General features: G+C 48.2%; 1 protein-coding gene across 1 annotated transcript in view; it reads left to right on the top strand.

Moving 5' to 3' along the window:
* Nucleotides 1-13,237, top strand: part of NPAS2 (neuronal PAS domain protein 2) — a gene marked incomplete at its 3' end in the record, with an annotated part of 84,050 nt that extends 70,813 nt beyond the window's left edge. The window contains exons 14-20 of the mRNA XM_080711846.1: nucleotides 24-113; nucleotides 3,282-3,428; nucleotides 6,593-6,793; nucleotides 7,851-8,044; nucleotides 8,669-8,761; nucleotides 11,296-11,446; nucleotides 13,067-13,237. Coding sequence (XP_080567972.1) covers nucleotides 24-113; nucleotides 3,282-3,428; nucleotides 6,593-6,793; nucleotides 7,851-8,044; nucleotides 8,669-8,761; nucleotides 11,296-11,446; nucleotides 13,067-13,237 — 1,047 coding nt within the window. The remainder of the gene's footprint in view (nucleotides 1-23; nucleotides 114-3,281; nucleotides 3,429-6,592; nucleotides 6,794-7,850; nucleotides 8,045-8,668; nucleotides 8,762-11,295; nucleotides 11,447-13,066) is intronic.
* Between the last annotated feature and the right edge of the window lie 403 nt (nucleotides 13,238-13,640).

Below are 13,640 nucleotides of genomic sequence, written 5' to 3'. Positions count from 1 at the left end.
ACGAAGCCCGCTTGTCTTCCCAGCCTCCGCTGCCTTCCCCGTCCTCCTGTGACCTCACGCCCCAGCTCCTGCCGCAGACCATCCTGCAGAGCACACCCACTCCCATGACGCAGGTGAGTCTGAGGCTGGGAATGGGCCAGAACGGCTTCCACAGCGTGTCGGTGCTGATGTGATTCACACAAGTACTAACCGAGGCCCTGCACGGCGCGGGGGGGATTTTCCTCGCAATGGAAGGCTAGCTTGTAGAGCTACATTCTTCACCTTCACACCATCCTCATCTTCTCCAAAACAGTCTCCAGCGTCTTTTCCCGTGTCTGATTTTCATCTTTAATTTTAACCATCTCTGCCACTTCTCTGCGTTCTTTTTTCTTTTTGGTAGTACTGGATTGAATGCCTTTGGCATTCTACCTCTGAGCTACAACCCCAGCGCTATTTTGCTTTTTAAATGGGGTCTCATTAAGCTGCAGAGGGTCTCACTAAGTTGCTAAGGCTGGCCACAAACCTGTGATCCTTCTGTCTCAGCTTCCCAAGTGCTGGAATTACAAGTGTGCGCCACTGCACTCAGCCCTTTGATATTTTTTTACAACTCCAAATTGGCCATGATATTTTAGAAAAGGGCAGAATTGGGCCAAATGTCACAGGAAGACTCTGAAAGGGCCTAAAACCTGTGAGTCCGGTTCTATAAATATCAGGTTTTATTTTTTTTTAAAAAAGATTATGGCTTTGCTGAGTAATTCCTTCCTAGTTTCATCAACATTCAGCGCTAGTACCTATTTGGGTCAGACAGTGAGTAAGATTAAGATACAGAGATGACTGTAACGCAGCCCTTGCTCTTAGCATCAGGGCTATGTAAACAGAGAAATCGCCCATGGTAGGGTTGGTGTTTTATTGCACCAGTAAGAAAAGTCTAGGTCAGCCAGGCCTGGTGGTACTCACTTGTCATCCCAGCATTTGGGAGGCTGAGACAGGAGGATCGCAGTTCGCAGTCAGCCTCAGCTACTTAGTGAGGCCCTCAGCAACTCAGTGAGACCCTGTTTTAAAATAAAGAATAAAAAATAGGGCAGGGGGTGTAGCTCAGAGGTAGAATGCCCCTGGTTCCATCCTCAGTACAGGAGAGAGAGAGAGAGAGAGAGAGAGAGAGAGAGAGAGAGAGAGAGAGAGAGAGAAAGAAAAAGAAGAAGAAGAAGAAGAAGAAGAAGAAGAAGAAGAAGAAGAAGAAGAAGAAGAAGAAGAAGAAAGAGAATGAGAATATAGTCTAGGGAAATACGATGTGGCTTCCTGGAGGAGATGACATTTGGGTTGTCCCTGGAAGGATGGCTAGGAGGTTGCCAGATGGAGAATTTGGGGGTAGCAGAGAAGAGGGAGCTGGGTCTGTTCTTTAGTGGAGAATTATATTTGACATTCCTGGGTCTTGACAAGAGGCTGACCCAAACAGGGGCCACTCTGTCTGTGGTCCTGAAGAGCAGCTGAGCCCACTGATGGATGCTTCCTCTGCTGAGCCCAGAGCTCCGACCTGGCTCCATTTATAGGCATGTAGCTTTGCCCCAGTCCCTGGCCACGGGCTAGACCTGGAGCCCTGGCGGCGGCTCACCAGCTCTTGAACTTGTCAGAGCGTGGCTCTCCCTGGGCTGGTACAGATCCGTCATGGCTGGTGGAAACTATATCAGAACATATGCCCTTGTGGAAGCAACTTCTCATGAGTCTCTGGAACACAGACACAGGCTAGCAGATGCTTCTTGCTAATGTACGCTTCAGCAGGGACAGACAAGCTGTTCATCCAGAGGCTACTGATGAAGAGAGCCCACTCTTATCCTCATCAGATGAAAAAAATCAGAATAAGTTTTTTCCTCTTCAAATTTTCAAAGCATATTTCATATGAAATTAGTGACTTTTTTTTTTTTTTTTTTTTTTTTTTTTTTTTTTGCTTTTGAGGATATTCAACCTCCAAGCTCCACCTACAGCCTATTTGGTATGAAATTCGGGACTTTTCTTTCTTCTTCTTTTTTTTTTTTTTAACCCTAAAACAAGGCCTTGCTAGGTTTCTGAAGGTCTCACTAAGTGGCTGAGGCTGGCCTCAAACCTGTGCTCCAACTGTCTCAGCTTCCCAAGTACTGGGATTACAGGCCTGTGCCGCCACACTCCGCTTTCAGTAACTTTTCCAATCTAAAGGAATATAAAATAATAATTTAACTTCTGGGCCTTTCATTTCAAGGAATATCTATGTTTATTATAGATAATAGTGGAGTTAAGATCTTTAAAGAATTCAAGCTTTTCATTTATTGAATTTTGCTTAATAATAATTCTTCTTGGCTTATTAGACATACTATTTTTAATTTTAAAAACTATGTATAGCCGGGCACGGTGGTGCACACTTGTAATCCCCGCGCTTGGCAGGCAGAAACAGGAGGATCACGCAGGTTCGAAGCCAGCCTCACTGGCTTGAGACCCTGTTTCCAAATAAAAATATAAAAATGGGTCTGGGAGTGTAGCCTGGAGGTAGAAGGGTTTCCAGGAACCCCAGTACCACCAAAAACTAACTAACTAAATAAAATTAAAAATTTCTTTGAAAAACTATATATGGAGCTGGGCATGGCGACGCACGCTTGTAATCCCAGCATTCGGGAGGCTGAGACAGGAGGATTTGGGTTCACAGACAGCCTCAACTGCTTAATGAGAACCTTTGCAACTCAGTGAGACCCTGTTTCAAAATAAAGAATAAAAAATAGGGCTGGGGGTATAGCTCAGAGGTAGAATGCCCCTGGGTTCCACCCCCAGTACCACAAAAAAGACCCTATGTATATGTACGTGTGTGTGTATGTGTATATATGTACACACACACACACACTCACACACACACGGCAGAAGAGTACTGGAGATTGAACCCAGGGATATTCCGCCTCCGAGCTACACAGACAGACACAGAGGAGAATAAAGGACTCTCCGATGCCCTACCTTTGACCTTCCATTTGTCCACCTGAGCACATCCTCAATACTGGTTGTCAGCATGGCTGCTGGGACCAGTCTGATTCTGTGGCCTCCCGCCCCCATCGCAATCCACTGCAGACTCACATGGGACCTGCCACCAACACCGGCCTGAGGCCGGCTGGCTGGGGACCCCCAGGGGACCCCACCCTTGTCCCCAGCCCCTGCTCACTGTCCAGAGCCCAGCCGTGGGCTCCTGGGGATGCCAGGAGGGGTGGGAGAGGGAGGGCTGCAGGGCTGATGAGAAGGGCAGCCAGTCTCGTCTGCCGGGCTGATCGGATGTTTTCGCCCCGCCTTAGTTTTCAACACAGTTCAGCATGTTCCAGACCATCAAGGACCAGCTGGAGCAGCGCACGCGGATCCTGCAGGCCAACATCCGGTGGCAGCAGGAGGAGCTTCACAAGATCCAGGAGCAGCTCTGCCTGGTCCACGACTCCAACGTGCAGGTGACGCCCCTGCCCCGGCCGGCCTTTGTCCTCCACGCTCTGGGGACCGTCCTTGGCCTCCGCTGCAGGGCAGACACCCCCCTTCCCCTCGGCACCACCTATGGAAATTCCTACAGGAGGAGTGCAGGTGCAGCCACCTCCCAGACACACGTGCAACTCCCGCCACGTCCCTCCCTTTTGTCCCCGCTTCCTGCGATGGGTGGCACGTTCTGTTCGCCACTCCACCTACATTTGCATTCCCTTGTCTGGCATTTGATGGCCCAGCAAAGATGTCAGCCTTGGTCCTAGATGGCAGTTCTGGACACTTATATAGCTCTGCTCTCACAGTGCCAACCCAGGCTGCTGGCGGAGGGAGACAGAGGCACTTCTGCTCTCTTTCCTCTGAGATAGAGGATGAATGCAGAATAGAAGGAGAAATCGGAAATGATGCTCCCTGTCCTGCAGCCTGGGGGAGGGGGACAGGAGACGTGGTGGGGCTGGCACCTCTGTGCCACCCCATCTGCCCCACACCAGTGGGGACATTGCACATTCTGACAGCAGCTGCTCTCACAGTGACCCCCAGATGCCACTTCACCGAATCCTTTTGAGAATTTATTTGAATTTATTAGATATCTTTCACAGGTAGGTTACTTTTACCAGGTTTTACTTAGTTCGGGACTTTTTGTCTTCACAAATATATCCTTGCAACCAGCCATTGACTGCAAATGTAATTATGGCTAACCTTGGAGTCTGCCCTGGGAGCATTAAGTATTTGCAGTCCGCTTAGTAGAGGCAGAGGGTGCAGAAAAGACACCGTAGAATCTGTCATTTGATTGCCCTGCATGGATGCCAGCAGGCAGGCTGTGTGGGGGCAAAGCACGGACCCCTGAACAGACTAACGCAGGACGGTGCAGTTTCCGTGCAGCCTGGGAGACGCCTCTTTCGGGCCATCCTGCTTCCCAGGGTCTTCATAAGCTGTGCTGGGGCTGAGGGAGACCCAGGAATGACTCTTTCTGCTTCTCTCCTTCCTGGCCCCGCGTAGTCCTCTCACTATAAAGAGAGGAGCCCAGCCTGCACAGGCCACCGCCCTGTGCCCGCACCCCAAGCATCTCTGAGGGACATACAGACATCACTAGACAGCCCGGGCTGGGCTCAAAGCCCTGATGCCCCACCCCGCCGCAGTGACACCCACTGTACAGGGAGGAAGGAAGACTGTGACACTTACATAAAAAGAAATGGGGTCACGGAGCTGTCAGATTCGTAAAATGCCACCTTTTACTTCTTCTTCCCCCACTCTACTATTTTTCTTGCTGATCCCAGGGCCCAATTGGTAGCCTGGAATTTGCCCGATTCTGATTACTTGGAGGAAAATTTTACACTAACAGACAGGAGAAATTGAGTCAGAAACTGCTAAGAACAAGGGAGGCATGTAAACAGCCTCCTCGGACTTCTCGGCTTCCTGCTTTTTCAATATTAAAGCTAGATTTTAAAATAATATGCAACAAAGTTATCACTTGTGCCCCCTCTTTTGAAGAATTAAGATTTGTCCTCATGAGCAGTGTGATTTGCTAACCCCCAAAGTTCCTATGTCCAAGAATACCGGAGTTCAGTAAGAGATGGGGGAGATCAGGCCCTGCGGTGCTGTTCAGCCCCCCTCCCCATTTCTTCCTTTGAACCTATTTTTGCAGTGGAATTTTCCAAAGAACATGGAAGTCCACAGATAGTCAAACTAGAAAGCATATCCTCGAGCAGTCAACCTTCTTTTCTTTCTTTTTATTTTTTTGTAAGACTTAAACACATTCTAAATGCTAAGAATAAGCATATAAAAATTACTGCAGGTGCCTGGGTGTGATAACACATGCCTATAATCCCAGTGCTTGGGAGGCTGAAACAGGAGGATTGCAGGTTTGAGGACAGCCCTCAGCAAAACGGTCAGACTCTTTGCAACCTAGCAAGACCGTTAGACCCTTCACAACTTAGTGAGATGCTGTTTCAAAAAATAAAAAGACTAAAAAATAGGGCTGGGGGTGTAGCTCAGAGGTAGAATGCCCCTAGGTTCCATCCCTAGAACCACATAAAAAAAAAAGTTGGGGGGAGGCTGAAGGTGCAGTTTGGAGGTTGAATGCTCCTGGGTTCAATTGCCAATACTACAAAAAAATAATAAATAAATAAAATCTACTCCAGTCCTTAGAAGAGGGAAGGCTATATAAAATGAGTATTTCAGAACCTCAGTAATGGTTGGGGCGCAGTGATGCCCATTACCACGCGGGGCTCCATGCAGTTTCCCTCGTGAGGGAGCTTCTGAACCGTCCTGAGATGACAATAATTCAGTCATTTGTAAACGTAGGCAGATGAGAATCATGAAAAATCTCGTGTGAGCCGGGCGTGGTGGGCACGCTTGTCATCCCCGCGCTTGGGAGGCGGAGACAGGAGGATCGCGCAGGTTCGAAGCCAGCTGTGCGCGTTGGTTTAGGAGACCCTGTTTCTAAATAAAAAAATATAAAAATGAGTCTGGGAGTGCAGCCCAGAGGTAGAAGGGCTTCCAGGAACCCCAGCACCACATTAAAAAAAAAAAAAAGAAAGAAAGAAAGAAAAAAGAATCTCATGTGAGATTTGTTCTTGAGAATCGGAAGTGTTTATGTTTTTTAAGTTTTTATGACAACTTTTAAGAAGACATCTTCTTAAGCCATGAAATTCTACTTTATTGTTGATTTAAAAAAAAAATAAGTATGGATGTCTGTGACCACATATCAGGAATCCCCCTCGCAGGGTCTTTTACAACCCAAGCTGGCAGAGTATTCCTGTTTTAATTCATTGACTGAGAACTTTCAATGAGACTATGCGTGCATGTACTGCTTGCTGAGTATTTTTTTTTTAGTGGGTTATGAAGGAGAGGTCTTCTACGGCTGTCTAGACCGAGTCTTGATGGTAGGGCGCCCTGCAGGCCTGTCCTGCTGAAAGGCCCTGGCCCCCTCCTTCCATGCGGCCGCTTCTTCCTCTTTTTGAGAACACATGCGCCCTCTGCTGGCTACTCAAATGGATGCCTAAAAGAGGGCCTGTAGCAATGACAAAATAGATATATTTTCCTGGATTGGTTCTTTCTGCCATCCATCAATCCATCCACCCTTCTGCCCAGCTGTCATCACAGATGCCACGGCCTCACAGATGCTTTTCTTCTGCTCCAGATGTTTCTGCAGCAGCCCGCTGTCTCCCTGAGCTTCAGCAGCACCCAGCGGCCCGAGGCTCAGGCGCAGCTCCAGCAAAGGCCGGCTGCTGCGGCGTCCCAGCCCCAGCTCGGGGCCAGCCCTCAACTCCCGGGGCAACTGTCCTCGGCCCAGGTCACAAGCCAGCACCTGCTCCGCGAAGCCAGTGTGATATCAACCCAGGTAAAGGCGCCCCATCCACACCCTGTCCTTACCACTTGTGTGGTCTAAGACATACTCCATTCTGCAACAGAATGAGGACAGGAAACTTATGTGCTGGTCCTCTCTGAACCGGGCCAAATTATGCTGATATGATAGGCTTGCCTTTTCTTTTGTTTTTGTTTTTGTTTTTGTTTTGTTTTGTTTTCCCTTCTAGCCATTTCTACTCATGAAAAGCCACCAAGCCAGGTGTGCTGGAACACATCTATAATCCCAGTATTTGGGAGGCTGAGTCAGGAGGATCATAGGTTCAAGGCCAGCTTCAGCAACTTAGCAAGACCCTGTTTCTCTTTCTTTTTCTTACTTTTTTTTTTTTTATATACTGGGATGGAACCCAGGGGCATTCTACCTCCAAGCCACAACCCTAAGCCTATTTTTTTATTCTTTGTTTCAAAACAGGGTCTCACTGAGTTGCAAGGGGCTTCACTAAGTAGTAGCTGAGGTTGTCCACGAACCGCAATCCATGATCCTCCAGTTTCTACCTCCCGAATGCTGGGATTACAGGTGTGCACCATCGCACCCAGCCAAGACCCTGTTTTAAAGTTAAAAAATAAATAAAATCTGGCTGGGTAGGGGTGTAGCTTGGAGGTATAATGCCCCTGGATTCAATCCATAATAATAACAATAATTATTATTATATTTATTAATAATAAGTATAATATAATATTTATTATATATTATATATAATATTTATTGTCATATATATTAAATACTTATTTAATATTATATAATTATTAAATAATTATATAATAAATTATTATATATTAAATAATAATTATAGTAATTATTATATATAATAATATAATAATTAATATTATGTTTATTATTAATAAATAAATATAATTATTATTGCTGTTGTTATTACTCTTATTATTTAGTACATAAGTGTAGGGTCCTAAGTCAGAAGCACGGCCAGGGTGGGTAGAAAGAGGCAGCGCTGGGGTGGTTTTCTGGAAAGATGACCTGACTTGGATCTGACTTGAGTCCGAGATTTATCTTTCTTGTTAAAATGATGCCCCAGGGTCCGAAGCCAATCAGAAACTCCCAACTGCTGCAGGGAGGAAGCGGCCGTCCTGGGAGCAGCCTGACGCCCCAGCTCAGCAGCGCTGAGGCTGTGCTGCCGCCGGGCCTGAGCCTGCCGACGCCCGCACCCTCCTCCCAGGAGGCCACCCAGTGCCAGCCCAGCCCGGACTTCAGCCACGACCGGCAGCTCAGGTGTGACAACCGCGGCATCGCCTGACCGTCTGCCTTTCAGTCTTCCTTTCCAACTTGTATGGAGGCCCAGTTCAGACGGGCCAATTCTAACGGCTGATCTCAGCCGGGCGTGGTGGCACACTCTTGTAATCCCCGCATTCGGGAGGCTGAGACAGGAGGATCGCGGTTCGCGGACAGCCTCAGCTACTTAGTGAGGCTTTCAGCAACTTAGTGAGACCCTGTTTCCAAATAAAATATATATTAAAAGAAAAGGTCTGTGAGTATAGCCTGGAGGTAGAAAGCCTCTGAGTTCCACCCCCAGTACCACCAAAAAAATAAAAAATAAAAAGTAAAGAAAGGATAAAAATAGGGCTGGGGGTATAGCTCGGAGGTAAAATGCCCCTGGATTCCATCCCCAGTGCCACAACATAAAATAAAATATAAAGGCTGATCTCAGCCAAGGAAGGGAGCAGGAAGGGTTTGGGGTCCTGATGGCCAGGGGCGGTGACCGACTGCGTTCATATCTGCTGAGGACAGACCGGGGTAACGGGCATGCAGGTCAGCGTGCGGGGCCTAGCGGGGCTGCTCAGAGGCTGTGAAGTGGGTGCTGATCAAAGCCCGCCGTGTCTCTTCCTCTGCTCGAAGGCTGCTGCTGAGCCAGCCCATCCAGCCCATGATGCCCGCGTCCTGCGACGCACGGCAGCCCTCGGAGGTCAGCAGGACCAGACAGCAAGTCAAGTAGGTGGCCCGGGAAGAGGGAGGGCGGAGGGCTGTGCGGATGCCCCAGTGGCCTTTGCCTTTCTCCTTAGAACGACGCTCCAGGGTTCATGGGCCTGGGTGGGCGCCCTCTCTGCGGGCATCCTCCTCAAGGCGGGATCGCAGTGTACCCACCGTCTCTCTGGGGGCTCCTCCCCTTAGCTCTCTTCCCATTTAAGCAGATAAAGCTTTGCGTCCGTATTCCATGCTTCAAACGGGACTCGGGTGGAGCAATTAATGAAATCCCCGGTTTGCTGTCATCTTTGGGGTTTCGTTACAGGTCTAGAAGCCTTTACCCTTGGTGACATCCTTGGTGAATGTACCCTTCTCTCGTTCTGAAGAGCTCTCTCAGGCTCCCTTTGACTGTCCAAACCCACACTTTGGGCTCTGTTGCTCTCTTTCTGGTACTCTGCCCCGAGACTGTGAGACCCTGCAAAGGTGGGGCTTCCCTCTTCTCCTAGACACAGAGCCAGACACGTAGCCGCCACTGCCGCAGCCTCCGCCACTACTAGTACTACTATTCCTCCTCCTCCTCCTCCTCCTCCTCCTCCTTCTCCTCCTCCTCCTCCTCCTTCTCTTCTTCCTCCTCCTTCTCCTCTTCCTCCTCCTCCTCCTTCTTCTTCTCCGTTGTCATCTTCTTTTTCTTCTTCTCCTTCTTTTATTATTATTATTTATTATTATTATTATTATTATTATTATTATTATTATTATTATTATTCCCCCCTCTCTGTCTGTCTCTCTCCTTGTCTTAGTCCATTTTCTGTTGCTATAACTAAATACCACAGACTTGGCACATTAGAAAGAACATAGGTTCATTGAGCTTATGGTTGTGGGGGCTGGATGGTCCCAGAGCAGGGCGCCCCACATCTGCTCAACCCTAGAGAGGACCATCTTGCTGCATTCTTAGGTGCCAGAGGGCAGCACAGAGCAAAAGAACACGTGTGCCAGCTCCGTATCCCTTCCTCCTCTTGTGTAGCCACTGATGCCGTCATGGAGGCCCCACCCCATGACCTGATTTAAGCCTAAATACTTCCAAAGACTCTATCTCCAAAGACCATTAACATGAGACTCGTGGGTGTTACTTTTCCAACACATGAACTTTGCGGGGGGGGGGGGCACATCCCAACCATAGCGCCCCCGACCTTTCCACTCGTACCCCTAGGACCAGAAGCAGATATGCTCAGTTGCTTAATTACTAGTGAACAGGGTTACCGGAGACCTCTGGGTGAGTCATCCAACGTTATTGGGAAATAGTTTCTAGCCCTTTGGAGGGAGGCAAAAATAGAACAGTTATACAGACGTCTGTTTTGTATAAACACTGGTGAATTTGAGTCCAGATTCCACCAGGACAGTGCTAGCTAACGAGGGCCAGCATGCTGTCCTACAGTGGTTCAGCAAATCCCCCCCACCCATCACTCAGAAGTCTTTCCTGGGCCCTTCTGTAGCCCCTACTAACAGCTCCAGGCATGTCTCTGGCGTAGGGATCTATGTGCACATTATTTATTTTACCCCAATAGAAACTCTAAGCCATACGGATGCTGTCTTTTGTTATCATTGAAGAATTGAAGAGCCTGAGTATTCAAGGGGTCTGGTTATATTTTGGGGGGAGGGTACTGAGGATGGAACCCAGGGGTATTCTACCTCCGAGCTTTTTGAAACAGGGTCTCACTGAGTTGCAAGGGCCTCAGTAAGTAGCTGAGGCTGTCCTTGAACCGTGATCCTCTGGTCTCAGCCTCCCAAGTACTGGGATTACAAGATTGCACCACCATGCCCGGCTTACATCATATTTTGTGTCCATTATATATCAAGAGACACTGGGGTCATGTCTATCTTTTAGCTATTATGAATAATGTGTGGGTATACAAATACCTGTTCACAGGTCTGCGTTTACATGTTTGGGGTCTATGTCCCAAAGTGGAATCGTTGAATCATATAGTGATTCTGTTTAATTTCCTGAGGATTACCATACTATTTTCCACAGTGATTGTCTCCTTATATATTCCCACCAAGGGAGCATGAGGGCTGCAACTTCTCCACATCCTTACCAGCCGTGCTCTTTTAGTTTTTAATATTCTAGCCATCAGAATGAGTGTGAAGCGGAAACGCATTGTGATTCGCGTTTCCCTGTCCACAAGTGGCACCAGCTTCTTTTTGTGTGCTTATATTTGTGTCTTCTCTTTGGAGAAATGTCTTCTCAAACCCTTTGTATATTGCTTTGACCGGGTTATTTGGGTATTATTGGTATGGTGGTGTTGGTGGTGGTGGTGGTGATGGAGATAGAGAAATTCTTTATATTTTCCGAGTTTCTGTCCCTTTTCCATCTGTGATTTACGGCGATCTCTCTCTTGTCCCATGAGTTGCTTTTGCTGTCTGTGGATAATCTCCTTTGATGGACCAAGTGTCTGATGAAGTCCAGCTGACTAATTGTTTTATTGCCATCAAAATAGGAATGTCTGTCATAGCCATCCCTCTTTCTTAAAGGATCCGTTTTCTCTTTCTCTCATGAAACTAAACAGGTATGCAGAGAGCCAGGCAGTGTTCCCAAACCCAGACTCGCACCCCAGCAGCAGCAGCGCCTCGACCCCCATTCTGCTGATGGGGCAGGCTGTGCTTCACCCCAGCTTCCCCGCCGCCCAGGCCCAGCAGCCGCCGCCACACTACCTGCAGGTGGGTTCAGGCAGAGGTCAGGCTCCACCTTCGGAGTCCCAAAGCTTTTCCTCCCTTGCAACTGAGGCTGCTCTGCCCCCGCACAGCAGCATGCTCCAGAAAGATCCCTATTTGAGGGCCCTTAATGCTTACAGCTTTTGAAATCTGTGGTCTGAGCAGGTGTGGTGACACACACCTCTCATCCCAGTACTTGGGAGGCTGAGAGGAAGATCCGGGTTTGCAGCCAGCCTCAGCTACTTAGTGAGGCCCTCTGCAACTTAGTAAGACCCTGTTTCCAAATAAAGAATAACAACAAAAAATCGAGCTAAGGGTATAGCTTAGAGGTAGACTGCCCCTGGATTCAAGCCCCAGCACAACAAAAAAATTAAAAAATAAAATAGGGCTGGGGGTGTGGCTCAGAAGTAAAATACCCCAGGTCTAATCTCCAGAACAACAACAAAAAAATCTGCGTGTCTATCGTATGAGAAATTAAGGATCAGCCCTCATTTGATTATGTGCTAAAAACATTCTTTTTGTGCGTGTGAGGGTCTGGGGATGGAACCCAGGGGCATTCGAACTCCGAGCTACACCCCCAGCCCTATTTTTTATTCTTTATTTTGGATAAAGAATAAAAAATAAGTAGCTGAGACTGGCCGTGAACTGCGATCCTCTGGACTCAGCCTCCCGAATGCTGGGATGACAAGCGTGCGCCACCGCGCCCAGCTAAAAAACATTCATTTTAAAAAAATACTTTAATGACTTTACATCTTTTGTTGTTTGTTTGTTTGTTTGTTTGTTTGTTTGTTTTGATGCTGAGGATTGAACCCAGGGACCCTCTACCTTCAAGCTGTACCCCCAGCCCTTTTTTATTTTTTATTTTGTAATAGTTGCTAAGGCTAGCCTCAAACCTACAATTCTCCTCTTTCAGCCTCCCAGGTACTACAGGATTACAAGCGTGTACCTGGCTATGATTTTGCATTTTGACATGTCTATATTTTTTAGAGCAAAAGTCAAACATTAATGAGTATTTTTGTCGGCCTTTTCTGTGTTATTATAAAGTTTTATACAAATAAAGAATACACTCACGTTTTATTAAAGAGCCATCAAACTGCCTTAATAAATAAAATAAAATAAAATAAAATAGGATTATGTGAAGTTGGGACTTGCCAGGAATATCTGGGATGTGTTTATGTGTTGCCACTCCTTAGAAGACAAAAAATTAATCTGGGCGTGGTGCCGCACACTTGTAATCCCCGTGCTTGGGAGGCGGAGACAGGAGGATCACGTAGGTTCGAAGCCAGCCACTCTGGTTTAAGAGACCCTGTTTCCAAATAAAAAATATAAAATAGGTCTGGGAGTGTAGCCCGGAGGTAGAAGGGCTTCCAGGAACCCCAGTACTGCCAAAAAAAAAAAAAAAAAAAAAGACAAAAAAATTACTTTGGGCAACCAACTGGGTGTGCTGGCACGCACCTGTAATCCCAGTACCAGGGAAGCTAAAACAGGAGGATCGCAGGTTCCCAGGCAGCCTCAGCATCTTAGTGAGACCTGGTTTCAAAATAAAATAGGGCTGGGGTGTGGCTCAGTGGTAGAACGCCCCTGGGTTCCGTCCACAGAACCCGCTCTCTTTCTTTCCTGATACAGGCACCGACGTCTTTGCACAGTGAGCAGCCGGACTCCTTACTTCTCTCTACCTACTCCCCGCAGCCAGGCACCCTGGGCTACGCGCCCCCTGTGCCGCCTCAGCCCGTGCGCCCACCGCGCAGGGGCAGCCGGCTCTCGGAGTCGTCGGGGCTCCAGCAGCCACCCCGGTAGTGCCCTGGCACCGGAGTCGAGATCCAAGCAGCTTTAACCAATGGACGAGGGGTGGCCACGGGAGGTGGAGAGAGGGCTTTGAGGTAAACCCTTGGCTTCTGTGCACCCTGCAAACATTTCAGAACTCCAGGATGGTAGCCATCTTGGGGGCACAGCGGTTGGCGTGGTGGAACAGAGATCAGGAATCCTGGCCGTGTTTCCCTTGCTGCCGAACTTCTCCAGCACCCTCTACAGCCATACCCAACAGGAACCGAGCGAGCCCGTGTAGGTGTCTTAACTCAGCTGACCTGCAGAGCTGGCGCCCCTGGCCACGTCCCCCAAGAGGACGCCAGTCACTAAGGCGAGCCGGCCGGTCCACACGCCCCAGCTGGTCTTCACTCTTGATCATCTGTCCTTTGCATTG

The sequence above is a fragment of the Muscardinus avellanarius genome, assembly GCF_963383645.1.
Source record: "Muscardinus avellanarius genome assembly, chromosome: 15".
Classification (NCBI taxonomy): Eukaryota; Metazoa; Chordata; class Mammalia; order Rodentia; family Gliridae; genus Muscardinus; species Muscardinus avellanarius.
Note: the sequence above shows the minus strand (reverse complement) of the source record. Positions and strands in the feature narration are given on the sequence as shown.